The sequence below is a fragment of the Mixophyes fleayi genome, chromosome 8 (assembly GCF_038048845.1).
Source record: "Mixophyes fleayi isolate aMixFle1 chromosome 8, aMixFle1.hap1, whole genome shotgun sequence".
NCBI classification, from domain to species: domain Eukaryota; kingdom Metazoa; phylum Chordata; class Amphibia; order Anura; family Limnodynastidae; genus Mixophyes; species Mixophyes fleayi.
Window position 1 is genome coordinate 131354373 of NC_134409.1, and position 16280 is coordinate 131370652.

Genomic DNA, 16280 nt, shown 5'->3' on the forward strand with positions numbered 1-16280 from the left:
ACCTCCCCACATGGCACTCCGACCATCCCACATGCCCATTAGTCCTCCCCCACATACCCTTTACATGCCAATTAGATCTGCCCGCATGCCACTCCGACCTTTCCACATGCCCCAACATGCCTCTCGGACATGATCACATGCCCCCAACACGCCACTCCGACCTTCCCACATGCCCCAACATGACTCGCAGACCTCGCCACATGATCTGAAGGTAAGTCGTGTAGGTGTGTACACATGTATCTGCATGTTCATGGGGAATTGTTGGTTCCATCACTACATAAATGACATCTGAAGTAAGATTACATAGGTGTCTACCCAGCTTAGGGGTCTATCTTTTGTGGGGATGGATTTGGTACCATGAAACTGGAGAGGAAATGATCACATTAAACAGACATGTAAAGAGAAGAATATCCCTGCAGGCTCACAGACGGTGATTGAACGTTGGGTTGATCTCTCCAGTCTAACGACATGTATTTATTTTATATTCTAACTACATTAAGATTCCACCACAACTGATAGAAAATAATAAGATATTAGGGACTTTTATCCCATTGTGGATGTTTTAGCTGTGGCGTATAGTGCAACTGGATAATAATGTGATCTTATGTTATTCTATGCTGATAGAAACTGCATGTAAGACAACAATTCTATTTTGAGCCCGGAATACAGGTCACTGCTATATTTTATCAGCACGTTCCCATTATAATGACCTATGTGGTGACTTGGGACATGTTTATCCCTGTGAAAGTACTAGGGGGAGTACTAGCTGCTTGACACTGTCTCAAAACCCAAGTGGTTCTTTCAGCACCTTATAAGACAGTCTAGAACAGGTCATTCACATTGCATCCAACACTTACTGCAGTGGTGGTGTCCAACTCTCGGGGTATAATCCCACTTCCAACTGGAATACTAGAATAATTCTGAGAGCTCCTACAAACGGGGGGTGGTCAGAGCTATAGAGCATATAAACTGACTGTACTACAAATCTCTAACTGAAAGCGACGGAGTGATTATACAAATCTGTAATAACTACAGCCGCTCCCTGACCTAGCCACAGCGGGAATATATGTGTGGCAGAAGGTCCCTGGGCGTATCCTATCTATTAACTTATTATGGCGGTAGCATTGGCTTAGGAATTGGGGGCCATAGAGCCGCATATTGTGGCAATGGGCTGTAATAGAGTATGGATCTATAAAAGGTGGGCATGGAGGTGCATGTGCATAGCACAGAAGTACTAAGTATATCCTTTATTGTCATACATCGTACACGGTGAGTATTTACTCTTTGCTGTTTACATTCAGTGTCATCCCTGTTTACAGCAATAGCTTTTTTATGAAGGCATGCAACATGCGTTAGGTTTTCCGGAAGTATAGGTCGTACTTATGATTTCAGGATAAAGAATGTTGAGCACCACCGTATTCGTGTTACATTCAGCACACATTTCTTATCGGTCAACAGCCAGGAAGTAACACTACTCACACATCTGGGGGTAAAGGTATCAAGCTGCGAGTTTCCGGCGGGTTTGAAAAGTGGAGATGTTGCCTATAGCAACCAATCAGATTCTAGCTGTCATTTTGTAGCATGTATTAAAAAATTAACAGCTAGAATCTGATTGGTTGCTATGGGCAACATCTCCACTTTTCAAACCTGCCGGAAACTCGCAGCTTGATAAAGTAACCCCCTGGTCTTTATGCCGGATTGCTGAATGACTGAGTTGCGGTTAATAAGACAACACCTATGGACGGTTGAACTGCACAGATCTGACCAATCAAGTATTGGGCTGAACCATTGTACAGAGAGCACTTCCTGTTACCAGACACACCCTAGGGGTCATCGGTCATCCTCTGTTTACATTCTACCCCGATCAAATCTGAACTTCATGGTGCAGAGTGATTACAAGGGAGTCCCAGAACGAACTGGATGACTTGATTTGCCCCAGTGTGGTCAGCTTAAGATCTCAGTACCCTCTCGGACACCTACCTCTGGCGTATTGAGCGCAGCACTTGGTGAGCGCCCTCTCCCTGGTACAGCCAAGTGTGCTGACTGTTCCTCACCAAATCGTTCATGGTGATTTCTTGGTTACCCAGGTATTTGTGGAAGTCTCTGAGGTTTAGCTTTTTGAATTCCTCCAGACTGAGGACCCCTAAGGAAACAAGCGGCGTGTAAGAGAGAATTCACATCTATATCAAAGAACATTCTGTAACGTTCACAGACACGTTGGTATGAGCTTCTCTGCTGACAACACGACATTTGATATTTCAGGAGCTGTGTTAGCCAACTAGAAAAGTCTCGCTGGAAACAGTTTCAAATATCTGGTGCGAGAGATCAAATGGGATTCATAGCGTACAACACTGAAGTATGCAAAATATAATACAGACGTAAGCAATGCGAAAAGACAAAACGTGCAAAAGTACGAAGCTCTAGAGAATAAACACGTGACACATAAACATCTCTAGAAGCAACCTGAAAATTTTGGTGCAGTATCCATAAAGAAATATACTTATATTGAATGTTTTTAGGTATGTTCCATTAGTGTTAGGACACCTGTTGTATTAATTCTCCATCTCCTGCATTTTCATTTGTAAAAAGTATGCTGAGCTAGAACAACATGTAGCCAATCAGATCACTGGAAACTTTACAGCAGCACAAGGTATTACAGAAGATGAATGTACTGATCTTGTACTGTACACATGTGTGATTGTGTAAGTCAGGAATTGGCTGCATGTGACAGGGGCAGGGAAATCATGTGAGGAGGGGAATGGAGGCAGCAGGAAGCCACAAACTGAGAGTTATATAGCAGAATGAGCAGGGTCTCCAGCAGCACAGAGTATATCAGGAGATGAGTGATGTGTTAGTGAGGACAGGGCTGCATGTGACAGGGGCAGGGACATGATGTGATGAGGGGAATGGAGGCAGCAGGAAGCCACAAACTGAGAGTTATATAGCAGAATGAGCAGGGTCTCCAGCAGCACAGAGTATATCAGGAGATGAGTGATGTGTTAGTGAGGACAGGGCTGCATGTGACAGGGGCAGGGACATGATGTGAGGAGGGGAATGGAGGCAGCAGGAAGCCACAAACTGAGAGTTATATAGCAGAATGAGCAGGGTCTCCAGCAGCACAGAGTATATCAGGAGATGAGTGATGTGTTAGTGAGGACAGGGCTGCATGTGACAGGGGCAGGGACATGATGTGAGGAGGGGAATGGAGGCAGCAGGAAGCCACAAACTTAGAGTTATATAGCAGAATGAGCAGGGTCTCCAGCAGCACAGAGTATATCAGGAGATGAGTGATGTGTTAGTGAGGACAGGGCTGCATGTGACAGGGGCAGGTACATGATGTGAGGAGGGGAATGGAGGCAGCAGGAAGCCACAGACTGAGAGTTATATAGTGGAAGGAGCAGGGTCCCCAGCAGCACAGAGTATATCAGGGATGAGTGATGTGTCAGTGAGGACAGGGCTGCATGTGACAGGGGCAGTGACATGATGTGAGGAGGGGAATGGAGGCAGCAGGAAGCCACAGACTGAGAGTTATATAGTAGAATGAGCAGGGCCCCCAGCAGCACAGAGTATATCAGGAGATGAGTGATGTGTTAGTGAGGACAGGGCTGCATGTGACAGGGGCAGTGCCATGATGTGAGGAGGGGAATGGAGGCAGCAGGAAGCCACAGACTGAGAGTTATATAGTGGAAGGAGCAGGGTCCCTAGCAACAGAGTATATCAGGAGATGAGTGATGTGTTAGTGAGGACAGGGCTGCATGTGACAGGGGCAGTGACATGATGTGAGGAGGGAAATGGAGGCAGCAGGAAGCCACAGACTGAGACTTATATAGTAGAATGAGCAGGGTCCCCAGCAGCACAGAGGTGTGATGTAAGGAGTCATTGCGGTGCCTTAGATTCCTCATTATGAAATGATGTTCGTACTTCCAACTTTTTTAGTTGACACTTTATGACACTCACTAATCATTCTGAGAGTTGTGTCCGTCACAATGTAACGAGAGTTTTCTAACATACATTGTTATTTTAAGTGTCATTGACCAGATTTATAACTTCACTTATAACTAAATACCATTTTTAAAGTGCTAAACAGAATAATTGACTCCATACTATGTAATAAGATTGTTAGCTTTGTAGTGCAGTCCACTAAACCTTTTCTGCTGAGATGTCTAAATAGTGGGATTGTATTGAATGGTTTAATGCATCCAATGTACCCTGTATATGTAATGACTAAGTAAAACCAGGTTTCAGCAACAACATAAACATAGGAGACTGCATGTACAGAAAGCCTGGAACCACACAACCTGCTGATAACGAGTGACCTTGCAGCAATGCATAGAGCATGACAATACAGCGTCTTTACCAGCCCATCTAACTCTCTCTCTGCCACATTAAATGCTGGCTCACCGTTTCCATCTGGGTCAGCCTTTACAGCGGTGTACATCTCCCGAATATTCTCTGGGGTCATCCACCTGCCGTTTCCAAGACGGGAATGAGTTAACACCTGGAAATTAGGAAATAATTTAGGAAGCAAACAAAACAAAAGGAACCACTGGACGGGCATAATAAGACTCCCCTTCAAAGCCTGGCATCACTAGAATCATGGGCATGTTTGTTTTCTAATGGGTTTGTGCCAAGCTGACATTCATCCATGGACAGCAGGACATATTTATGTGGTCTGCAATGGTTAAAGCAGCGTTCTGTAAATGATTATCCGCATATACAGAATGTGCATCTTCCGGGACGATGGTGTAAGCGCTACAAAACAGGAGCAATTTTCCTGAATGTTGAGTATTGTATTTTTCATGCTATTTAGTGACCGGTTACCAATCAATGCCATACACAGATACAGTGTAACAAACATAATCATATGGTACAGAGGAATCCCTCCAGTATTTATCATGCTATAACATCCCACGTACACGGATTCTTAGACATTTAGAGGGCTGATTCAATTCCCCGTGATGTGTCGCGCGTGCCCCTGGAACGGTCGCCTGGTTACCCTGTGCGAAGATATCGCCTCACACCCCATAGAGGTGCGCAGAGAAATCCGCAACGTTGGGGTATCGTAGAACCCAGAAATTCACGCAGCCAAACGCGGTGATGTTCGGTGGCACATGGCGAAGAACTGGATTCCCCCCTTTGTGTCATTTGTTTTACCCCTCTAATCACTTATATTTTTTAATGATAATTTTATAGAGTTTTTTTAAATGTAACAAGCAAAGCTTTTATAGAGGGCACATCAAGTATCATTTACAATTACCAACTAACATTCACTGGTATAAAACACAGCCCAATCAAGTATATTAGGTAGCAAACATGAGACACTTTGTATAAAGTTAGGAGATTGCTATTCCTAAGGGAAACTGGAGTAGGAGAGGGCTGAGAAGGAACAAGGGAGATGGAGAGTTAATGCAGGTCTGTGAGTGTGATAGGTGAGTGGGAGTCACAACTGCTTAGATTAGTTCAGTTTGTTTAACGCCATTAGCTTATTTGTGGGGTTTTGGGCCTGTAGAATTCGATCCCTGGTGTCCAAGTCAGGAGAACCATGGATGACGCTAGTCATGTGATGTGAGCCGTGAGTTAGCCGCAGCCCGCGTGCCATGGAGAGCAGTGGCAGAGGCTCTAACGCTTTCCAGTTAGCTGCTATTAGATATCTGGAAGCATTTTAAGATATACTGAAAGTTTCTCAGTGTGTCTGTTCTGCACAGAATATGAGGCACACTGGTAATTACACCCCCTGGAAATAGTTTTAATAAGATGATAGATTTATTTCCATAACAGGGCAATCCCACCACACAGCAGACAGCAGGTCTACGTGACCACATTCCCTCTAACATAATGTTGTAGGATTCGGGGATGCTGTCTGGACCTGCTCAGGGGTGGACTCACCTCCTTTATCTGCAGCTGCCCATCTTGATTGTGGTCAAACAGATTAAAGATGTCAGCCTTGCTGATCTCTAGATTCTCCATGGCTTCCTTGTAGCCGTCTACCGGCAAAATCTGACTGGCCTGTAGTCCCTTTAACTGAGCCAGGTGGATGAGCAGCTTGCACTCTTCTTCCGTCAGGAAATTAGGGATTTCTGAAGGGAAAGAACCGAACGTTAACGGCAGAGCCTGATTGAGATCTCATAGGGACCTAAGCAAGATGCTGGATTTGGGACCTCTCCGTTTGTCAAGAGGACACACATAAAACAGGTTAGAGTAATCCGGGCCACTAGGCAGAAGCTTAGGCTGCCTAATGGATGACCCGGCTCTGGTTAACAGGCACAGATGTTAATAATTTGGGATTGCGGTAATCACAAAGCTTCCCTAATATGTTCTAAACCTATGACAACAGTAGCGGTATTACTTGCCACAATGTTAAAAAACATCCCATTCCGGTTTATTTATCTCGTACATACTATACACATATACAGTACATATTATTATTATTATTTTACAATGTCTCAATGAAATACATTCATAAGTCTAGGACATAATCACAGGATGTAAATAGGTTTATTACTGTAAGAGTTACAAATTTATACAGATGAAAATAAAATGACATAAATACTGTTACTGTTTAGTAGAAAAACTTTGGGCCTAATTCAGAACGAAACGCAGATGTAAGTGTAACAGGTGATTGAGGAAGTTGTGAAAGTGTAAGTACTCCGCATTTAGCCCTGAAGATGGGTCCAGCTCTCTATGAGCATCAGATGTGTCCGCGGGACAACAGACGCACCCCACAGACACTTACGTCTAACTTACGAACATGTATAGAAACCTTTTATATGTTACAAAACGCAATTGATGTGAAGCATCATTTACATAACCCAGCTAATTCCGGACATGCATACACACAAAAAAAAAAAAAGTTATTATCTTTGCTACAACACGCTCGGTAAATCCTAATCTATGGCCTAGTGACTACTAAAGCCTTAATAATCATTTACAAACCTCTAATTACAAGCAGTTCGCTCGTTCAAGTGTTCATCATCATCATCCGCTACTTACACCTGCCCCTGACCACCCACAACATAGGCATACCGAGCGGGGTTTTCTATTGCCTGGAAACCCCCCTCCAAGCCTGGGGCACCGTATAATTGAGGTGGCTGGACCCTGCCCCCGCTTCACGCGGCTCTGCTTGAAAAGGGAGAACAGCGTGCACCTAACAGTATTTGACGCAGCATTGCCCATGTATATTATAGGAATAGGAAGAGATGGAGAGCAGCCAAGCACTGTCTAAAATTATAGCCACGCCCCCATGCATGCTGGTCACGCCCACTGGTGGCGTGGTGTGTTTGCCCCTGTGCAAATAAAACCGCTTCTTCAGCCGTATCTGCGACTATGTCCCAGTTTGAATCCGTACGCTGCCCACGTTGCGCTCTTCCCTTCCCCTGTCACCATCTCTTCAGACCCAAGGAGTCGCAAGTGCCAAAAAGGGTCAGGTCTGAATTGCCGCCCTTGCACAGATTAATGTTTTGATCATGCGGAGAAAATGACAACGATATAGAACAAATATCTCACTCTGAATCAGACCCTTATCTACAAACTCCGATGGCTAAAGTTACAATGAAAATAACAAAGACTGATCTTAAAAGTGGGAGAGCTAAAAAAAAAATCAGATTCATCTCCAAAGTGTGTGCATGTGTTAATTATTATTTTATATATAAAGTTAATATAGTGCAAGGTAGACAATTAACACTCACTCACTGCCACTAAAATTTACAAAAAACTTGTGTAGCATTTGTAAATTTGCCCATGAAACCAGCCAGTTTGTAAACTAAAACCTAAAGACTTTGTGACTTGTTTTCTTTTTCCTGAAACAAGGTCCTTTGCAAATGACATTGTGATTAATCATCGGGTAAATACAAGTCTAACTGCAAATAGATGTTAACCAGGGCACATTGTTTTAAAAGGAAAACATTTAATGGAAACAGTGTCAAGTCAATGTTTTGTTTGAGAATACCCAGGGCTAGATAAACAGGACTTGCTTATCCCCCTGTCAATAAATGATTGTTTCAGACTGACACAAAAATAGCAAAAAAAGGAATATGTTGAATTTCACGTGATGGTTAATGACTGCAAATCGGAGAAAAGGGGGCTTGGTCGACAAATGGCTTCCAGCAGAGATCCAATCAAAAGTACGTTAATGGGCCAAGATAACTCTATGTGCGGGAGAGTTCAAACATTCAACCTCCTCTGCCCTCATTACATCACCTGCTGATTTAAGCAGCCCCCCTACAAGACTAAACAATCAGGCTTATTGGCAAACACAAACTGTGGTATTGTCTTGTCTGGTGGAACTCCAAGAGTGCTGGATCTTAATGAGAAAGGATTAGCTGAAAAGTGGCTCCAACACTATAAAAAACCATTAGTCAAACCTAGGAGAATCTCAGTTGCTTGGTCACTTGTGCAGGTCCTAGGCACGCTGTGCTTCGGGGGAAGAGACAATGAGTGCGCAGAAATACCAACGACCAGGGCGCCGCGGCTCACCCTGGCTACTGCTATTCTTGCTGTGCTTCTTGACCGGTGGCTCTCAAACAATGTACGTGGACTTTGTGAGCAGTTCCTCTAGATGTATGACGATCCCCAGGCATATGCCTCTATGCCATGGCATTGGATATTCGGAAATGAGAATCCCCAACTTGCTGGGGCACGAGACGATGGCAGAGGTCATCCAGCAATCCTCCAGTTGGCTGCCGTTGCTGGCGCGAGAATGCCACCCGGACGCAAGGATATTCCTGTGCTCGCTCTTCGCGCCTATTTGCTTGGAAGGGTAAAGTACCCGAAAAATATTTCCCTATTAACACTGCTACACTAAGGGCTAGATTTACTAAACTGCAGGTTTGAAAAAGAGGTGATGTTGCCTATAGCAACCAAGGAGATTCTAGCTGTCATTTTGTAGAATGCACTAAATAAATGATAGCTAGAATCTGATTGGTTGCTATAGGCAATATCTCCACTTTTCCAAACCCGCCGTTTAGTAAGTATAGCCCTAAAAGTTTATTTGCTTTCTGCTATCCACTTTCCCTGAAAGGTATTGGCCAGCAGAGATTACCCTATTATATGCTGGAACCGGTCATTAATATAACTATAACCTCATTATGTTCCCAGTATTGTATCATCATCATAGTACACGGAAATATCTGCGTCATTTCCACAGCAATTAACGGCCATGTTTTCCCATTAGTGGGCTTTTTGTATGAATGTCTCTTTGAATTACACATGGCTGACCCTTACGTGCGTCACTCCGTGTCCTTGGGCAGCACTTCATCTCCTGTTCTTTGTTTCATTGAAATATAGAAGTTGACAACAGAATTAGGGCAACCTACCTGCAGTCATATCACAGCAGTCAGTTGTTACAGATCATTACGGCCAATATCTGCAGGAATGCCGAACCACACACACGTGTGATTAAATGCTTAGCAGGAAATAATTGTCAAATATAACATATGGCTGTGCAATCTCTATTCTATGCTCCCATTTGATTTTCATAGTGTGTGTGTGTGTGTATATATATATATATATATATATATATATATATATATATATATATATATATATATATATATATATATATATATATATATATATATATATATATGGACACGGTCAGGTAACAAGGAACTTCAAGCAGATCTTCATAGTTAATACATAAAAGCTAATTTCCCCAGGGACAGGATTATCAAGCCATGCCGCAGCCTGTGCGAGGCGGTGAGGAACAACTGCGCCCCCATCATGGCGTGCTATGGCTATCCGTGGCCGGAGATCCTCAAATGCGACCAGTTCCCTATGGATCACGGGATGTGCATCTCAAGAATCTCCAACGGCACAGGTTCCAGTCGGAGAAGTAAGTCACTGATCAACATCTATTTTAGCTGACTTCATCCTTTTCCTGGGATGTCAGGACAAATGTAAACGGTTGCTCAAGAGTTGTTTAATGCACAGTGCCATATTTCAGACAGTGTCTCCCACACCCCAGGTCAATGACATATATCAATTAGTAAATGGCTTCTGTATATATTTGCTTATTACCTTGTTTTGACACAAAAAAAAAAAAAAACACTTAGAGCTTTGTATTTCTGTTATGTATTTTCTTTGAACATTAGAGAACGGATGTCTTTATTAGCCGCATTCAAATGTATGAATATTGAATAGATGGTCTCTTACATGTGATTTAAAAAGAAAATATAATTTTTTGGAGGATTTTATTCCACTAGTTTGGAAAAGGAGTACTCCCATCTCTGGCAACGTCAGCATTATAACATATAGGTATATTATTTAGTGTATGGTTATCATGCAGCCAATACCGTGCAGACAAACTAATGCCCCTCCCCCTCACTTATGCCTAATCTTACACTGACATTCCACTGCCCCGAGATACCCTCCATCCTTCTCTCCTCCAACCTTTCTCGCCCCATTCTATTTTACGTTTAACTAAAACAAAACTCCTGACATCAAATTCATCTTTAGTTTTTAATGTGCATTTGTAGTTGTTTAATACCGCTAATTACAATAAATTGTACTTTTATTGCTTATATCCTTTGTGTAGGATGCAAGTCCGTTCTGTGCCACGTCTGTACACATTAGATGATGTTAATAATATTACAAATAAAAAAAGAATAGCAGAAGTTGCCCATGTCATTGCTACTCTTCCATTAATAACCCAGGATGGACCTTTAGGTGACGCTATGCTGTCACAATGCTATATAAGGGATTCAGGACTACTAACGCTCCTTCTCCTGTGTTACAGTGGTGCCCCGAGCCAGCTGCAGGGACTGTGAACTGGATGAGGCCAGCTCTGCCAAGGAGATACTGGATACGTTCTGTGCTAATGATTTCAGTAAGTACCCAAGCCTGGCATCCTACACTGCAGACAGTCACACCTCGCCTCTCACAGCTCCTCGCAGAGGAAGAACCACTTAGTGGACTTATGTAACTTTAAAGGGCAAGTGTTACTTATTGAGAAACAGTATGGAAGTATGTAAGACACGGCGTATTGTAAGGTCAAGTTACACTAGTGACCGCACTCTGCCATCAGCTGCTTGTTACCTCAGGGTGTGGTATCTTACTCCTGTACTACTATAGGGACTGGTAACACTGGCTGATCACCTTCCACTAGTTGGACAGAGATGTAGTGACGCACTAAGGAGATACTCACTCCCCTACCTCCCCTGTAATAGAGCATTCTTCTGGCGCACTAAGGAGATACTCACTCCCCTACCTCCCCTGTAATAGAGCATTCTTCTGGCGCACTAAGGAGATACTCACTCCCCTACCTCCCCTGTAATAGAGCATTCTTCTGGCGCACTAAGGAGGTACTCACTCCCCTACCTCCTCTGTAATAGAACAGTCTTCTGGCGCACTAAGGAGATACTCACTCCCCTACCTCCCCTGTAATAGAGCATTCTTCTGGCGCACTAAAGAGATACTCACTCCCCTACCTCCCCTGTAATAGAGCATTCTTCTGGCGCACTAAGGAGATACTCACTTCCCTACCTCCTCTGTAATAGAACATTCTTCTGGCGCACTAAAGAGATACTCACTCCCCTACCTCCTCTGTGATAGAACATTCCCTGCCGCAGGACGTAGACAATCGCTCCCCTACTTCCTCTGTAATAGAACATTCTTCTGGCGCACTAAGAAGACACTCACTCCCCTACTTCCTCTGTAATAGGCAGCACAGTGGCGTAGTGGTAGCACTTCTGCCTCACAGCACTGGGGTCATGAGTTCAATTCCCGACCATGGCCTTATTTGTGTGGAGTTTGTATGTTCTCCCTGTGTTTGCGTGGGTTTCCTCCGGGTGCTCCGGTTTCCTCCCACACTCCAAAAACATACTAGTAGGTTAATTGGCTGCTATCAAAATTGACCCTAGTCTCTACCTGTCTGTCTCCCTCTCTGTCTCTCTGTCTGTCTGTCTGTGTGTGAGTGTGTGTCTATATTAGGGAATTTAGACTGTAAGCTCCAATGGGGCAGGGACAGATGTGAATGAGTTCTCTGTACAGCGCTGCGGAATCAGTGGCGCTTTATAAATAAATGATGATGATGATGATGATAATAGAACATTCTTCTGGCGCACTATGGAGATACTTTCTCCCCTACCTCCTCTGTAATAGAACATTCTTCTGGCACACTAAGGAGATACTTTCTCCCCTACCTCCTCTGTGATAGAACATTCCCTGCCGCAGGACGTAGACAATCGCTCCCCTACGTCTTCTGTAATGGATCACTCTTCTGCCGCAGGAAGATGTGTATATTGTAGTATTGCCGACACCATTGATTGCACGGCTGCTGCAGAAGGGTGATCAGTTACAGAGGTGCCACGTCAGTATCTCCTGAATGGCAGTGTTTGGGATGTCAGACTTTTGCTAGTTGGGGGAAGGGGTGTACAATTAATTATTTAAGAGTGGTGGACAACTGCTTTTACTGTGTCTTAGCCATTTTATTGTTCAAGTCTCAAGAACACTGGATGACATTTACAAAAACTGGCACCAGCGAAAAACGACATTAAACGAAAATCGTGCTCATTATATACATATACACACAGACATACACACACATACACACACACATACACACACACATACACACACACACATACACACACATACACACACACATACACACACACACATATACACACACACATATACACACACACATATACACACACAGTGGTTGAAATGGAAAGTTAGAAGAGGCTGTATGGGAAATGTGAGTGAAAGGAGCGTTACAGTGAGAGCTGTAGGAGAAGCGACAGTATAGCAGACCACCGTATACCAGCCCACTTCCACCAATGACACATATATACATATTCATACATTTAAATTACGTACACAACCAGTTACCCCATTCACATATATAAATAGCTAAAATAGAGCTGGGTAAATCCCAGGGGCCAGGTAACCAATGTACCTATAAAATTACAGCCGGAGTCTAACATTTGGGAATCATTTCTATTGCGGTTAATGGGCGCACGTCTTCCCTGGCTCCTGGAGTCTAAATGATTTATCCACTCCTGGGCTAAGATAAGCAGTTAGAGGCATGTTTAATAACAAGGCTACCTAGCAGGAGTCATTCATCATTCTATAAATAATCACAAAGGATCAAGCTATCTGGGTGACTTACTTTATATTCCTATTTTACCCTACATGTTCCAGTAATGACTGAAAGGAAATAAAAGACGTGCAGCTTAGCTGCCCCACTTGTAACTCACGTGAACTAACACAGATCCCAGCAGTGTCAGATGGGCTTTAGAACACCAGGAAAAGTCAGGAAACCACAGCGTTCTAAAGCCGCCATACGTCCGGTCATAATAACATAATAGAGGACGGGGAAGACCCGTCAGACAATAGGTCACAGCCGAATCGCTTTGGTGAGTCAAGCGAACAGCGCACTCCTATAAACCATGTTAACTGGCCATTAATCATTTTATTTTACATTTTTATGATCATATAGATGGAAATAAAAAACAAAACAAAAAAACAAAACATAAACTAGTTAAAAGCATAGCCAAAACCTTATACTTTTTTTTTTACATCAGTATTAAATGCTCAAAATTAGTACATATTTATAAGGACCTATTGGCACTAAATTTTTCACAGCCAACTTAGCAGATAAAAGCGTTTTTAGAGAGTTTCAGAAGTAACTTGAAGTTTAATGCAGATGTTTATCAGCTACTTGAAAAGTTTCAAACTTTTCACTAACTATATTTTGAAAGAAAAAAAAAAGTTAAATAAAACTGTATTTTACATTTAGGGAATTCCATGTATGAAGGATGCCTTGTTCAAACTGTACATACCGTTCGTCATGATTATGTGGCCACAGGGTGGCACTGTTTTTTTTTACATAATATGGAAGATTTTATTTTAATTGTGTTAAATCCCACTTATAGTGGTAAATATAATTTAGCACTTAACGTTGTAACTTCATAAGTTATGAGCACGTTTTACTAAATATGAAAAAGAATAGGTATGTATGTAAGCATGTAGTTAGAATATAGTGTCCTTGAAAATTATTTTTAATCAAACAATTGAGCTAACTGTGCATCAGACATGTTTAGATTTAAAGTTAGTTACTTATCCAATCAGGTTTTTTTTGTTGTTGCTTGAAGCAGCTACAATCTGAAGAGCAGGTGAATGGATCATTTCTGAGATGTTTAAAGCTAACTTTTTAAACTGTTTGCTTAAGGGGCAGCCTCCATAAAAGGTATTGCAACTGCAGGATCACTTGTCTTCAGACGGAGTAAGAAGCAGCTCTGTTATACACAGTGACTGCAAAAGTGAGCTGTCAAGTATATAGGTTGAATGAATTATATAGCCAGTAACACAAGTAAGCTATAAGCTACTGAAACATGTGTAGTATCCTATAAAGTAACAAGGCTCCATTCATCTAGATCAGACTTAGGTAGTCTGAGGCTCTCCAGCTGTTGTGGAACTGCAAGTACCATCATGCACTGAAAGCCAGCATGCTGCTACTTGTAGTCCCACAACGGTTGGGAGAGTCACATATTGCCTAAGCCTGACTTACAGCATGGATACATATTGTGGTTTGCCTATTGCGTGAATACATTGGCTATATAAAGCCTAATCACTTGCCAGCACTTGCTGCAATTTCAAACATATACTTTACTTATAGAAAGTGCGTAGTATTAATAGAATGGAGCATTAACGGTCTTATTTTATTTCTATAGTTGCCAAAGTCCGCATCACAAAAAGAAACATGACTTCGTCTTCTGTCTCGGACTTTGACATGGATTCGAAGCTGGAGGTCTTAAAACATAGCCCGCTGGCCAAGGTTGACATCTTCCCCAAGCTTCAGCAATGGCTGGACTTAGACGCAACGTGTGTGCAGAATATCATGCGTGGGACCCGCACGGGCACTTATGTCATTAGTGGAGACGTGCGAGAGGACAAGATGGTGGTGAATAACGCCTACGCCTGGCAGAAGAGGAACAAGAACCTACACTTTGCTGTAAAGAAATGGAAGCACCACAGATGCCGATCATAGAAGTACCGGAGGGCCCCTGTCCGTGGAGCAGAACGGCTAAGGCTGCCATGAGATACTAATGCTGACAGGGGTATTAGGGCTTCTAAGCCTGTATATAGTACTGTATGTATATATGTGGGATGACTTACTGCAATAGACTATCAAAACAACAAGCAATATGTGGCTGATAGAGAACCCTTCAATTGCTAGTAGAGCAATATCACCAACATAGTCAGTAGCGCTGAAGGACCCATCCACTCTACCTGGCCAGACCAACCAGGGCACCCAGCCCGGTAGGGCAATGACCACATACAGGATCAGATGCCATCATTGTCCAACTACATTGACCGGCAGCTCAGGTCTACATCTGAATTATCCTAATCGGATATCTTTTTAGGCCCGTACAATTTATGGCCAATTAGGTTTAAAATAACCTAATTGGGCAGTAAAACTGCAGCTCGTACGGGCACAATAAGGGTTGTGTCACAATGTCGTTTTAAATTCAGCAAAAAGATGTAAATATTCGGAGTAGTGAAACAGCAGCACTAAGAAGGGCCATAACAAATTGTCACATTTTAGAACGAAAAATTGCCTTTATATAGGATTGGATACAGTTTCAGTTACATTACACACGTTGCAATTACCTTTCTAAAAAACAAAAACAATAAGATTGTGAATGAATGACTTCTTCATACACTACAACATTGTTACCGGGATCATAAGATCATATTTTTATATGTACATCCATCTTTAAATGTATTGTTGGTCTGACATGTATTAATCATACTTGCCAACTCTCCCGGAAAGTCCGGGAGACTCCCAAAATTCGGGTCAGTCTCCCAGGCTCCTGCGAGAGCTGGCGTTTCTGCCGCATCCCGGAATTCCCTTGTTAAAATGACGCAAGGTAGTTATACTATAATACATCATCTCCACTAATTTGGATAAATGAACTCGCACAATAACAAGCTATACTGACTAGAGAAAGTCACTGGGAATGAGTCATTAAGGAAGGTAAGGCAAAAAAAAAAAGGAGTAAATGTTCACTGGAACAAACCATGTTACAATCAGGGGGTGCAAATGAGTTTATTATCTTGCACATACGTTAAATACTGGCTGTATTCTCATGTAACACACAAATACATGATAGATTTATTTTTACACTGAAATTTAAAGTTGATCTAGGACATGCCCTACCCCAACTATAAATCTGTCCCCACATTTTAAAGTTACCTCCCCCTCCTCCAATGCAACATGGTTTTTCCTAGGGGCAAAGTTACTCCTATTTTATGCTTTGCTTTCCTTAATGACTCAG

General features: G+C 42.7%; 2 protein-coding genes across 2 annotated transcripts in view; one reads left to right on the plus strand and one right to left on the minus strand.

The window, feature by feature from the left end:
* The window catches only part of P4HTM (prolyl 4-hydroxylase, transmembrane), a 32946-nt gene that overhangs the window by 11445 nt on the left and 5221 nt on the right, over positions 1-16280 (minus strand). Inside the window, exons 3-5 of the mRNA XM_075183581.1 lie at positions 5887-6077; positions 4402-4498; positions 1981-2143 (exon numbers count right to left, since the gene is read on the minus strand). Of these exons, the coding sequence (XP_075039682.1) occupies positions 1981-2143; positions 4402-4498; positions 5887-6077 (451 nt within the window). The remainder of the gene's footprint in view (positions 1-1980; positions 2144-4401; positions 4499-5886; positions 6078-16280) is intronic.
* LOC142100195 (secreted frizzled-related protein 5-like) lies at positions 8314-15867 on the plus strand. The gene is made up of 4 exons (XM_075184133.1): positions 8314-8755; positions 9660-9829; positions 10733-10822; positions 14673-15867. The coding sequence occupies exons 1-4, from the start codon at positions 8430-8432 to the stop codon at positions 14987-14989; spliced, it is 903 nt and encodes a 300-aa protein (XP_075040234.1). The 5' UTR covers positions 8314-8429; the 3' UTR covers positions 14990-15867.